The 14,482-nt window shown below is 43.7% G+C and overlaps 1 protein-coding gene across 1 annotated transcript in view; it reads right to left on the bottom strand.

The window, feature by feature from the left end:
* Nucleotides 1-730: 730 nt before the first annotated feature.
* kif26ab (kinesin family member 26Ab) overlaps nucleotides 731-14,482 on the bottom strand; it is a 230,483-nt gene continuing 216,731 nt past the window's right edge. Inside the window, exons 12-16 of the mRNA XM_034194848.1 lie at nucleotides 10,516-13,801; nucleotides 7,159-7,352; nucleotides 6,101-6,124; nucleotides 2,059-2,209; nucleotides 731-1,976 (exon numbers count right to left, since the gene is read on the bottom strand). Of these exons, the coding sequence (XP_034050739.1) occupies nucleotides 1,795-1,976; nucleotides 2,059-2,209; nucleotides 6,101-6,124; nucleotides 7,159-7,352; nucleotides 10,516-13,801 (3,837 nt within the window). The 3' untranslated portion in view covers nucleotides 731-1,794. The remainder of the gene's footprint in view (nucleotides 1,977-2,058; nucleotides 2,210-6,100; nucleotides 6,125-7,158; nucleotides 7,353-10,515; nucleotides 13,802-14,482) is intronic.

Raw genomic sequence — 14,482 nt, 5'->3', positions numbered from 1 at the left:
ATGGTGTCCAAGATGGCCACCAAAATGGGGTTTTTCACTAAAACACCTTTAAACAACATATAAGCAACTTAAATATCGCTGAAATTCAATGGGAAGACCATTGTAGGTCACAGCAAACTCATTTGTGCCTAAACTAAATTCATTCATGGGTTTAAAATTCAAAATGGCGCCCAAAATGGCAGCCAATAGACCCTTATCATTAAAATACATAGTAGAAGTTGTTTATATGGTGTTTAAAGGTGTTTTAGTGAGAAAAACCCTATTTTGGTGGCCATTTTGGATGCCATCTTCGATAACTGGCTTGAGGCCAGTTTTTATTTTTGGGTACATCCTGATTGTGTTTTGGGGTCATCTAAGGAACCTAAAAAAGTTGGTTTGGTTTAGTCCGGGGGGGGGGGGGGGGTGCAAAGGTAGTGGTCGTAGCTCCCCTAGTAAATGCTTGCTAACATCACTTGCTCTTGAACAATCCATCTTAGAACATGAGTCTGTATGATGGTATGTTAGTGGTATTTTATGGAACAAGATTCCACGTTCCACCGTTAAAGTCTTGGAATTTCTTGTCGTGTTAAGTTTATTTCACCTGCCGTCTCACTGGACCTGTGTAATAGCAGCCTGGTTACCAGTGATGATGGTGCAAACTATCTAATGGAATGCATAGACCTTCACCGCACTTGCACTTGAAAGAGTACTGCGTTGGCGATCAGTAGTTTTTGTGCGTTCTCTGTTTGCATTTTGGTTTTATTGTGTGTAACTCGCGCCCCGTTCAAGCCCATTTGTAAAGAAAGTGGGCTGAAGGAGCAGCGCTATCGATGCTTTTCCATTCATTATGCTATCCTCATAGGCAAGCATCGGGAACAGTTGGATCTCTCAGGGTTGCGCGAGCGCATCCTGAAGCACCAGAGAGAATGGCTAATCCAGAAATAATCACAATCCATCACAGTGGCCCCTCTGATTGATATGTTTTGGCTTTATCACTCGTCTTGAAACACGGGTAAGCTTAAATACACTCTCTGTCCCCCGAATAACCGCCGCTCCACCTCAGTACATCTGCTGAGACCGTTTTTCGATCAAGGCAACTGGAGGGAGAAAACACTCACTCAACCCCGCGAGCCTGCGCAGGCCAGCTGGCAGGAGATGAGCGACGACGGCAAAACACATGCAGTAACACAGTCCAGTTTGAAAATCCTAGAAAAACTACACAACCAGAGAGAACAAATAAGGCGCAAGAGGCTGAATGAACATGGATAAAATGCTGACTGAGGTTTGAAAGGAGAGAAAAGGCAAAGTCGGGGAGCGCAATAACATTAGCTTATTGCTTTTCTTTTTTCCCCCCTCTTTTATTTTTTTTTTTTTTACACACCAAATAGTCATATAAATACACTATACAATGCAATATAAAATATTTTTTCTTAAAAGCAATATGTTCATGGTTCGCATCGGTATGTTAACCTGCACCATATGAAAAATGACGACTCAAACAAAGAGAATAATAAAGGCACTTCCAGGTGTTGCTCATTGACTCTTGGGTAAATGATGGCCACTGTCGTGCCGTACGGGCAACAGCACTTGTGCTCACGTTTTGTTTCTCTCCCATTCAAACAAGTTCTGGACAAGGAGGCACTGTTAGCTCGGTGGTTTTAAGGTTACCTTTGTATTCGTGCACTGTTCTGGACTCTCATTTCATCCGTCTTTTGTCTCTTTGTTCCAGCAATATCTGTAAACTGGTTGCTACATTTCCACCACCCTTCCGTCATCTCACGTCCACATTTCTTCACCTTCTACTTTCTTCTGTCTTCAAACTTCGACTTCACGCAGTCCCTCCTGAGTGCCAGACGTCGGCATGCTGATGTCGAAGCAGGTTACCATCATGACACGGGACTTGCAGAGGTTGACGCAGAATTCCAGCTCCTCTGTGACCTGTGCCAAAGCCTCCAGGTACTCCACGGAATCTTTATCCAAACTCTGATCCACCTCGACTGTTGTAAAGGATGAGATGGGTTTGTCATGTAAGATCTTTTGAAATTCAGGCAGACTAATAGCAGTCGCATAGTGACTTACACTCTCCTCTCCACTTGCTGGGTTCCATCATTAGTCGGGACTTGGTATCTTCCAGCTCCTCCAACAACACCTCATGCTTTGCTCTCAGCTCTCTCACTTGCTGTTGCCTTCTCTCCAGCATCTTCAACTTACTGTTAAAATACAGCAGGCCCTGACCAAAAACAAACAAAGAAACAATAATTTATATATACAAGGTCTATTAGAAAAGTATCCGACCTTATTATTTTTTTCAAAAACCATATGGATTTGAATCACGTGTGATTACATCAGACATGCTTGAACCCTCGTGGGCATGTGAGAGTTTTTTCATGCCTGTCGGTTACGTCATTCGCCTGTGGGCAGTCTTTGAGTGAGGAGTCGCCCACCCTCTCGTCGATTTTTTTCATTGTTTAGGAATGGCTCAGAGACTGCTGCTTTGTTTGATCAAAATTTTTTCAAAACTGTAAGGCACAACTGAGTGGACACCATTCAATAAATTCAGCTGGTTTTCAGTAAAAATTTTAACGGCTGATGAGAGATTTTGGTCTGGTAGTGTCGCCGTAAGGACGGGCCACGGCGCCTGACGGCGATCTGCGCTTCAAGGCGGCAGCGTCTCGCCGTTTCAAGTTGAAAACTTCCACATTTCAGGCTCTGTTGACCCAGTAAGTCGTCAGAGAACAGAGAACTTTCAGAAGAAGTCGGCATGAGGAGTTTATTCGGACATTCCATTGTTAACGGTCATTTTGTAATGAAAGAACGTGCGGGCAGAGTCGCATGTCGGGCTGGACCCGACCGCGGGGGGTCGCGACAGGAAAAACACCTCCGTTGGAAACCTTAACGGGCAAGTTGGAACATGCCCAAGCTGTTAAACAATTTCTCAGTTACTCACTTGTTGAAAGCCATCAAAAGCCGCCTGAATTTTACAAATGGTTTTCAACACGGAGGTGTTTTTCCTGTTGCGGCGCACACAGATTCACCGAGTCGTCACGGAAACGACTCTGCGACTTTGCGCGCACGTCTTTCATTAAAAAATGTCCTTAAACAGTGGAATGTCTGCATAAAGTCCTCATGCTGGCCTCTTCTGAATCTTCTCTGTTCTCTCATGACATCCTGGGTCAACAGAGCCTTAAATTAGGATGTTTTTAGGTCAAAACAGGCCGACGACGGCGCCTGGAAGCGCTGCATGATGTCCCGCTCCGTGGGAAGTCCTTACAGCGACAGAAACACCCCATAATCTCTCATCAGCCATTAAACTTTTCACCGAAAACCAGCTGAATTTCTCAAATAGTGTCCACTCGGATATTCCTCACAGGTCCAGAAAAAAGTTTGATAAAGCAACGCGCGCCATCTCGAGCAGTGTGTGAAACAAAGAATTCAGCCGAGAGGGCTGAACCACATCTCACTCAAGGCCTGACCACAGGGAAATGACGTCACCGACACACGTGAAAAAACTCACGCATGCGCACGAGGGTTCAAGCATGATTGGTGTAATCGCATGTCATTCGAATCCATATAGTTTTTTTTTTTTATAAAACTGCTGGTTAGTTTTATAAGATACCTCGTATAAAATAAAATATCTAATCATCTCAAGGAGCCGAAAATAAACTGGCTATTCCACGATCTTTAAAAAATTCTACATATATGAGAACGAGATGGACCTGGGCAGATGGATGCTACATACAACCATTGACAGGATCAGTTGAATGGACTACTGGTTTCATCTGACATCACAATGCCCCAGTTTCTATGTGTTAAACACAACCCAGTCTCACGTTTTTTTGTCGTCCTCCCATCACGAAATGATTCAAATTTTGGTGGCTGTGTTTTTTTTTTAAACTAACTATTACTAAACCCGCCGGCTGCACCATTAATTACGTGCACCCGTCACGGAATGAATTAGAATACATTTATGCTCCCGTGATGAAAACTTTGCACTTTTCGTGACAATATGACGGACCAATAGATTAATGTATATTTTGTGCTGCTGAATCACGACATGCCGTGACACTGGGTTGGTTAAACATAAGCAAATTGCTAAAGGTTCCCCCATCCAACCCTCCTCCCAGATATTTAATGTATCAATCGTCATTTTGGTGAGCGATTTTTAACTTATTTCACACCTGGAGCAGTTGCAGACTCACTATGCACAAAGGGATTTATGCTGTTTTCAGGGCAGAGTGATGCCGTGGGGTTACACCGCGACACAAGCACTCACTATAGAGTTATGGTACTTTTATGTGCACATATTCCTCTTCATGCACACCACAGTGCCATCAAATGTCCTAAGGACCTAGTTCTTCAACAGATCTATCTACACAGGGGGAAAAAAAAATGCGCTTTGTAGTTGCATAACTGACGGAGGAGATATATATATATATATATATATATATATATATGGTGACAGGCCTTGTCTTGTTCTATATATATAGTGTGGCCAGGAATCTAACCCAGGTTCACATATTGATAGCTCAACTCCTATCCCACTGAGCTACCTGCTGTGCAGTATAATTTATTATATAACGACTGAATGGATCCTTGTCATTTGATTGGTAGTTTGTATGCCATGTGACATGGATTATTCTTACCATTTACCATGCAATAGTGCTTTTTAGCGTGCACTTTTTGTTGGGAAAGTGTAGGAACACGGACCCACAACAGGGGGCGCAAATGAACGGACAATGGAGGAAGTCAAATAACAACACTTTACTGTTGTGAATAAGCACAACAAACACAACAGATTACAACAATAGACAAAGAAGTCAATTCACAAAATGTGTCACATGGGCAGGCTCGAAGATAAGAGACGTCTGTCCAAAGCTTAACCGGAACCATACGATTTCCTCCGCCACCGAACCCCGGGAATACTGGAGCCGCCAAGTCCCGAACTCCCAGGTGGCCACTGCCTCCGCGTGTCGGATCTGGTACTGCTGGCGAGGAACAAAAACAGTTAAATGTGGGTGCGTTTGCACCCAGCAACCCGTATGGCGGGAAAACCACCTCCACCTCTCGTCGGAAGAATGTCTGCTATTTAACGCACAAAGTAACAAAGTGTTAATGTCAAAAAGACAACACAGTCGGCTGAGTACTGTACCTCCTAGGTAGAGCGATATCTCGGCAAAGAGGTGGAGATGTCGTCTTGCTGATATACCACTGCTGATCAGATGATTGGTGACGGCTGTCGTAGGCGATAAGTGACAGCTGTCACCCCGGCTGCTCCTGTGAGGCGGCAGCGCCCTCTGGTGCCTGGAGCCCGCACTCCAGACAGGGCGCCCTCTGGTGGTGGTGGGCCAGCAGTACCTCCTCTTCAGCGGCCCACACAACACTTTTGCTACTATATGAAATGTGCTATTGCATGCCCCGACCACCACGCGCGCTCAGACTACCGGGGATGGCGTTTAGCTAAACATGGTGGAGTTTGTTTTGCTGGTGGACAACGATTTGAAGGAGCTAACTGACGGTGCTAATTCTTCTAACACAAAAAACAAATCCACTTTGCTGTAAGCAGTCTGGAGACATGAAGAGCTGTTAGGATGAAGAGGATGAAGTTAAGATGAAAAGCTGGACAAATTTCTGATGCGATTTTTCGCTGGAGTGAGGGAAGCGCAGACGGCAGTCTGTACACGACGTCAGCGCACGGCATCACTGACTACATCATCAGGATAGTTTTTTGCAAGTTGACTGAGAACAATTTTGGACTCATAAAGTTTGTGTTCGACGGCTGACGTCAAAGCACCAGTGATACCAAAATGTAAGTCTTTTTTTCTGTTTATAAATGAATAAAATATCAAATGACAAGGATCTATTTCTGCCATAAAATAAAATACATAATGAATGTTTTTACATTTTTTCAATGGAATGAATATTTCATTTGGTGAAAGATGGGACGTACCATTCAACGAGCGAAATATTAGTACCATTGAACTCATAAACATTCATTATTTGTGTACTATAGCACTGCCCTTACAATAAAAAAGTAACTGCATTCTGCTTCTTCTATAAAAATTCCTATAATTAAATATTGGACTTGTAGTTGTGCCTCAGTCATGAGTAAAAATGAGCTCACCTTGTCAACATCCTGGAATGGGTACTGAAGACAGGATTGGGAGAAACACGACAAAATAAAAGTTAGCATTTTGCAAAGGTGAGGTAAAATCAGTGATGGGCACAATCCAGCCAACCAGCTAACAGCTAATTAGTAAAGCTAACGTATTCATTCGTGGATTTGTCTTTCCGCTAACTTTGAAAACCATTAGTAGACCGATTAGCATCCAGAAAATTTAGTTTTGCTAATTTTAAGAGAAATCAAAGCTAACTTGTAGGTTAGTTGTGTCCACCACTGGTTACACTTGTGATTGAAATAGACAAAATGTTACACAAAAACTCAATGACATTACAAAGTTACTACATGTGACTATGCACAAAGGCCTAAAATTCTAGTACGACTGATAAAATTGTGCAGCAAAACAATTAAGCACTTGTCATTCAGGCAGGAAAGGCTGTCAGGGAGCGATTAAAGGTAGATTTGCCAAATTAAAAGTAAGTCACACCACCATTCAGCTGATTTAATATCTTCTCTTAACGAATCCCTCTCGGGCTGCCCCTAACGTGCCGCGGCAGTTAATGATTCATAGACTATAAAAAGCGATTGGCGTCAGTGATGAGCACTGGCATTGGGGTTACGCACCCTCACATTCATCACACTTCATTCAACCAACCTGCCCATGTTGAACCACCAACATCAGCAGTCATAGCTAAACTACTTAACCCTTGTCCAAAGTGCCTCTTGATCTCATGGCATTCTTGGCGAGCCTCCCAAAATACTGAGCTTGGGGAATCCTTCAAGACATTTTCACTTCTGCATTTGCCACTCAGCAAAGTGAAGGTCAGGCGTCTGAGACATATTATTCCTGTCTGGGCTTTAAAAAGAAACTGAAAAGACATGAGCTAAGACCTGCCCACAACATTGAGGCATGTGGCACATTTTGAGAATGTGCACGATCTGTGTCGCACATGCAAAACATTGCTGAGGGCTGGCAGTGTGAAGGAACCTTGACCCAGAGCGTGCAGACACTGAAATAAGTTCATCATCATGTAGAACGTGTAGAGTGACCCTCCGCTCACCTCTGTGGTTTCCTCCTGACGATGCCTATGAAGCCGCTCCACGTCGTCAATCTCATACACCTTGATCTCAAAGGGTTCTTTCATCGGGCCTGACATAGGGGGCAAGTCCACCCACTGGCCTGCTGTGGCCACCTTCTTCCCCAGGGAAGAAGTGTCTGGCAGAGGCGCCGGAATAAGCCGTCTTCTCTGGAAACCTGCATACCCAATGTGGACAGTCTCAAAGGTACCAGTTACACCAATAACTACCAGTACAACAGCAGCGTTCTGTGGAATCTCTGAGTAAATATGTATGAGTCTCACTCTGAGATGCAAAGTGATGCAAATCTTTATACAGGCCGTACAGCTGTGGTGACTGCATATTTATAAGGCCTTCACAAGTTACTATTCTGAACATTCACAGCACAAATCCATTTTAAAGGTTGGTCTAACCACCCATGAATTCAAATGGATGTATATACCAGGTTACTGTCCCTCATGTTCAATTCATCTCTTTTGATCATAACTGAGTTTGAAGTCACCTTGGTCAAAGCATTCATTACTATTTTCCCGCATATGTATGAATAATGTATGCTGCTGATTCAGAGGGAGAGAAAATCTAATGAAATTCCAATACATGAATGCAATAAGAGCAGATTCATAAAATTATATGGTTCTTTTCTTGGGGTGGGGGGAAGCACCAACTGGGTGCAGTTTGACTTCCAAGCACATTCTGATAGATCTATACAGTCCACCAGTATGACATACACCAGTGGAAATATCTTGGAGAAACCATTGATATGCGTTGGTCTGTGTAGAAAAACTCAAGGCGGTCTATCCAACAAGGAAAACAAGGTTCTTACTATTTTTTCATCTCCAGCATCTTCAACTTACTGTTAAAATACAGCAGGTCCTGATCACAAACAAACAAAGAAACAATAATTTATATGTATACATTTAAAAAAATCATCTCATGGAGCCTAAAATAAACAGGCTATTCCATGATCTTTAAAAATTATACATATACTGTAACTAGATGGACTATTGTGCTACGTAAAACTATTGACTGGATTGGGTGGTTAGTCTAGATGACCGGATCAGTTGAGTGGAGTATTGGTTTAATCTCATATCACAATGCCCCAGTTGCTACGTGTTAAACATTAGTAAACTGCTAAAGGTTCCCCCTCCAAATCTCCTCCCAGATATTTAATGTATCAATCATCATTTTGGTGAATGATTATTAACTTTGTTCACACCTGGAGCAGTTGTAGACTCACTATGCACAAAGGGATTTATGCTGGTTTCAGGGCAGAGTGATGCCGTGGTAAACCCTTGATATTGTGTTGGTCTGTGTAGAAAAACTCAAGGCGGTCTATCCAACAAGGAAAACATGGTTACTATTTTTTTTATCCCAAAGAACTTTGATTTATGGCAAGATTTCACTGAAATCTAAGTATGCACTCTTCAATGCTGAAGTAAAGCTGTGTGCCAGATTTCAAGAAGATGCATCATACAGGAGTGACGTTGGACTACGGAACCCTATACAGTAGATCTAACATGGGAAAAGTGGGGTTTTGCAATTCTTGGTATGCCCTGACCAACAAAGCAGTAAATCTATCTGCTAAAATTTCCAGGAGGTGCATTATGCAGGAGAAATGTGGGGCATTGGACAACTACGCATTCTATCTAGGATCTATAGGGGAAAAGTTAATTAAAGCTAAGACTTAGATGGGCCCTGAGGTCCGTTGTTGCCCGTACTCATCCCCGGATTCCATAGCACAAGGTGTATAAGAATGTAGGATCCCCGAGGGCAGGACAACAGTCCAACACCGAGTTAAAGCTGTTTACTAATTTCAAGGTGATGAAGTGATGGATCATACAAGAGAGAAGTGGAACTCCAGAAACTTATGCTTTGAGATAAGAATGCTGAATTCTGGAAAGATCTCAGTGAAACTTAATGATGTGCTAGCTAACATTGAGGTAAGGCTTTGTGCCAGATTTCAAGTAAATGCATCATACTTGAGTGAAGTTGATTTTCAGATGTACAGCATGTCTAATAGGTTCAAATGCTGCTGCCAGACTTTTAACAAGAAGCAAAAAGTTTGACCACATTACACCCATTTTGGCATCTCTTTACTGGCTTTCTGTCCCTGTGAGATCAGATTTTAAGGTTCTGCTACTAGCCTATAAAATTGTTCACGGACTGGCACCTCCCTACCTAGCTGACCTAATTAACCCTATGTACCGGCCCGGGCTTTGCGTTCTCAGGGTTGCAGGACTACTTCACCCTAGGGTGAATAAAAGTCTGCAGGTCACAGAGCTTTCTCTTATCATGCCCCTGTTCTGTGGCATGATCTCCCTGCATCAATAAAAAAGATTCTGTGGAGACTTTCAAGTCCAGACTTAAGACGCACTTATTTTCCCTTTCGTATGGCTAGCATACTGGCATAGTATAGTTCTGCACGTTTTACTATTTTAATTCATTTTATTAGGAAACGGAGCATGCTGCGGCCTCAACTTTACCTAAATTCTGGGTCTTTTAGTGAAGCTTAGGGCTAGTGGCCGGCGATGACCTTAGTATTTCTTGTTTTTCTTGTTGATTAATGCTGGCAAACTATACTGTATTTCTTGTCTTTCTGATGTCTGATTCTGTTTTTTCTCTCTGTTTAAGGTTCTGTAGAGACTTTTAAGTCCAGAAGACGCACTTATTTTCCCTTTCGTATGGCTAGCATACTGGCATAGTATGTTACTATGGTTTTTACTCTTTTAAATTCATTTTATTAGGAAATAGAGCAGGCCACTGCCTCAACTTTATATAAATTCTGGGTCTGTTAGTGAAGCTTAGGGCTAGTGGCCGGCGATCACCTTAGTATTTCTTCTGATTTCTGTTGCTTAATACTCACAAATGACACTGTATTTGTTGTCTTTCTGATGCCTGATTCTGTTTTTTTCTTTTCTCTCTGTTTGAGGTGCAGCTCCATCCAGAGATGGGTGTGGTAGCTGTTCCTGAAACCCTCCTGTCCTGTGCACCGGCAGCATTTCCTGTATATTCATTTAGTGAATTGTTTTGTAACTTATGTCTGTAGCATGGCAAAGCAGAGGGTCACCCCTTTGAGTCTGGTCTGCTTGAGGTTTCTTCCTCAGAAGGGGTTTTCCTTACCACTGTCACCTGTGTGCTTGCTCTAGGGATTAGTAAGGTTAGAACTTACTTGTGTGAAGCGCCTTGAGGCAACTTTGTTGTGATGTGGCACTTTATAAATGAAATAAATTGAAATTGAAAGTGGATTTGCCCAACTTGCAATAACTTTTAGTCTTTCAGGTTGGTTTCCAGGATATAGGAAATTTGTACAACCAACAATTCCAAGCTGAGGAAATTCTCACCATTGACTCTTTTTTTTGGGCACTTGGAGCTCCTTGTCCTGCCCGAAGACGACAAGCCGCTCTCACTCATGGAGTCGTGTGCAGAAGACGCACTGCCTGTGGCTTCACTGTCACGGATCATGCTTTCATACCCACTGCTGCCACCACTGTGGTAGAAAAGAGCTGTGCGGCCCATAGCAGGAGGCAGCTCCCCGCTCAGCACACTGCTGTTGTCACTGCCATGGCCGCTGCTGTAGCGCTGAGGCCGCCTGGGTGCTGTAATTTTGCTGTAAGGAGAGGGAAGCATGGTGATGGAGGATTTCTCCTCACTCACGTTCACACCACTGTCATTACCACTGTCGGAATCTCCTGAACCTCTTGTGTGTTTTCCTGATGCATTGCCTGTTGCCAGTTCGCTCACGCGGCTGTTGGCAGCTCTCATGGCCTGTTTAGTACCCATGATAGTTCCTCTCGCCGGTTTACTACTGACTGCAGCAGTGGCACGTGGAGCTGATGGTCTTCCTGAAGGAGGGAGGTTAGCATTGGTATTCCTAGCTGCAGGAGTAGCTAGAGATTTGGTGGAGGAACTAAGGCCCTTGGAGTTGTTGGCTGATAGTGAACGAGCCTTATTGCCAGTGACTGCTCCCAAAGCTCGGGAATTTACTGAAGCTTTAATCTGTCCAGGTTTGCTGATGCTTCCTCCACATGGAGAGGATGGGCAGGTAGCAATAGGAGAGCTGGAGGAATTAGGAATTCCAAATCTTGGAATGGACCGGCTTGATTTACCACTGCTACTCCCGAGACTTGCCCCACTATTTTCCCGACTAAGTGCAGCTCTGGAACCAGATAAGGACAGGCTTTCACACCTCTCTAGGGACATTTGACTCCCATAATGCTGACCAGCCTCACCTTTAGGGCCTCTAGCCTTCAGACTGGAGGTAACTTTGGCTGTGGTGAGGTCAGATTTGAGGCTGGATGTTTTGAAACTGGTAGAGTCCACTCTGTGTCGTACCTCAAGCTCATCCTCTGATAGGGTTCCTCTTGCTCCACATATCCTCCCTCCATCTCCATATGCTGACTTTAAGGCACTTTGGGGCAGCAGTGTCTTGTTCTTATGGTCAAGACTGGATTTTCTCACTGGAGGAAGAGGAGGTGAGGCACTGTCAGATTTAGGGAGACTGTTCACTTTCTGTGAGTTGGCCTTGTTTTTCCCCAGAGATGAGAAATTAAGGCTTGCTGCAGTAATATCTTGGGTTCCCTTGGACTCTGTTGATGAATGGATAACAGGCACCGTTCCCAGTGTGGTGGCACCTCGTCTCAGCTGAGGCATTTTGCTGGGTCGGTCAAAATTCTTACTGGCTGATTTCTCACAGCCATCAACCACCCTCTGAGATGAGGTAGACGCCTGCACCTTTGGTGGGCGAGGTACACTGTTGCTGTTGCTGGACAGTTTACTTGAAGGGATACCACTTGGGATATTTCTGAGAAACTTGCTGGTGTTGCTGGAGTCAGAAAACTGAGGTTCTGAGTGTTTGTCCATGCAATGCCAAGGATCCTCCTGCTTTGCTTCTTGTCTTGTTTGCTCTTTACTACTGCTGATGCTACTGCTGCTACTATGGGAGATGGATGAGGTAGGTTTAATCTTCCTGGGAAGACTGGTGTGATCTATGGATGGGCACTGTGGTAGTTGAGAGGAGCTAATGGACTGAGCTTTAGTTAATTTTGATGTGAATCTGAGGGAAGCTTTAGCTGATTCCGGAGATGGGGGGTACTTTGTCAATGATAGTTTGCTTGAGGCAGCACTGTCACTATCCTGTTCGGAAAAACTAAATCCGCTATCATTTAAAGAGTTCTTGTTTTCTCTGGAAGAGGATACACAATGAAACAGATCCAAAGATTCAAAGTAAAAGGTAGCCTCTTGTCCCATGTGTTTGACCGGTGGAAGAAAGACATCTGTGGAATGAGTTCCTTCACTCTCCAATGTGCAGACGCTTGCCTCACTAAGCCAAGAGCTGACAGATGAACCCCGGCTAGCTATGTCCTCCATCGCCCCTTCTTGGAGGGGTGTGACCACCGCAATGTTGACTTCTGATCCTCCCATGGCTGAGGTGTAGGCATCAAATTCATCATTGATGCTGCTAATGATACTGACAGGCCGGGAGCCAGAGGCCAGAGCCTGAAGGGAACAGTCACTGTTAAAGCTGACAATGCTCGATGGCCGACCTTTATCTACAATACTGCCTATAGACAACTCCTCCACCACAGTGAACACCAGCTCATCCTCCCCATTCAGCTCCACTGGTTGCTGTAAGGTCACAGTAGCTCTAAGAATGTCCCGATCCATACACCTTTCCCTCAGTGTAGGTCGTACTTGACATACCTCCACTGGAGCTCTGACCATAGGGGATAGACAAGGATCCCTCCGTTTCACAGCTTGGTGACTCATTCCAACAGGAGGCATTCTTGTGCTCGATCTTCCCTCATCTGTACTTTGCTTGCCAAAGTCTTTCTGTTGTGAAGGAGGAAGGGCTGTTTTAGGCAAAGATTTCTTGTTGAAATAGACCTTCTCCCTCACCACAGGTTCAGAGTTAGGTGCTGCAACAGTTCGTAGTTTGTTTGTGCTAACTCTACAATCAGTTGTCAGGGCCTTCTCGCCATCTGCGCTGGTTCTGCAGATGTTCCGAATAGTGTCCGATGGTGGTTTTTCTGCAGGTGTGCATTGTCTTTTGCTGCTGTCTAGTATAGATTTAGAATTGGGACTGCAGGATGGCTGAATGGCAACCGATTTAGGCGATGGTCTTGGTGAGAGGCCATCTTGGGGGTAAGAAATATTTGCTACACTCTTTGGTGAAACAGAGCCTTGGCTCTCCTTATATTTGTCCATCTTGGGGCTCATTTGGATCCGCTTGCCCTCACCAACAAAGGCGGTGGGCTCTTCACTGCCATCTATACATTCCAGTCTCTCCTGAAGCTCAGCAAATGTGTTGCATTTGAAGAAATGGTCTTTGTCCAGAGGGCCCTCTTTTGCGGACTTCTTCTTATTCAGAGAGGGGATGATTGGAACAAAGGCAGGTGGGCCTTCATTGTCACTGAGCTCCCTGTCTGAGATCGCAGTTCCCCCGGGGCCCACATAAATCACAGTGTCACAAGACTGTTCACTACTTGAGGAGTACTCAGGATCACTGAGTAGAGAGGGCAGGTCTGGGTCCAGCGCTACTGTCCGAGGGTGGAAGGGTCTGAGATGGGGTGGCCGGCGGATCCTCCCTTCCTCGCAAGAACTTTCCCCCCCGGAAGAACTGGATGCATACTACAAAGCACAGAGATATCAAGGTCTTTTGTAAAATAATAAAAAAGATGCATTTATGTTTTGACATTCATACCAGGATAATCATAGAACAAGTTATATACGCTTTCCACTTCCTAATGAATCAGGCTTGAAGCAAATAATTCCTATAAAATTCATGTTAATACTGTATATATCAAAAGATTACAAATGCAGCAGTCACAGAAATTAATAATGTGAATTATTGTGTGAGGAATGTATTATAATTAGGACCAGTAACAAATAAATACACGCTGTCATTCCGCCTAATTATCTGGATCATATATTTCCCTAATATGGGGAAATGCATTATACACATCCTTGGGCACTAATATTGATTACATGATTATGTGTCAAGGAGCTGAGAAAAACTAGCTCTGATGTATTACACTAACAATTTTTCATTTGCAGAAGCATTCACACAATCATTTGCTTAATAACTCCAAAACTGAATTAGGAAGAAAAATGAAAAATATAAGGATTTTAGTCATGCTATGATACATGATGAATACAATCAAAGCTGCACATGCACATACCACTTTAATTACTTACAACAGCAATAATTTACATTAAATAACAAGTAATCTGTGTTCATCAGTGTCATGCAACATCACATTTCATACATTCCTCATTTATATTATATACACATTTTTTCCCCAGATGGTA

This window comes from Thalassophryne amazonica, chromosome 19 (assembly GCF_902500255.1).
Source record: "Thalassophryne amazonica chromosome 19, fThaAma1.1, whole genome shotgun sequence".
In the NCBI taxonomy this organism is placed as follows: domain Eukaryota; kingdom Metazoa; phylum Chordata; class Actinopteri; order Batrachoidiformes; family Batrachoididae; genus Thalassophryne; species Thalassophryne amazonica.
The sequence above is the reverse complement of the archived record's forward strand: the minus strand, read 5'-3'. Positions and strand labels throughout refer to the sequence as shown.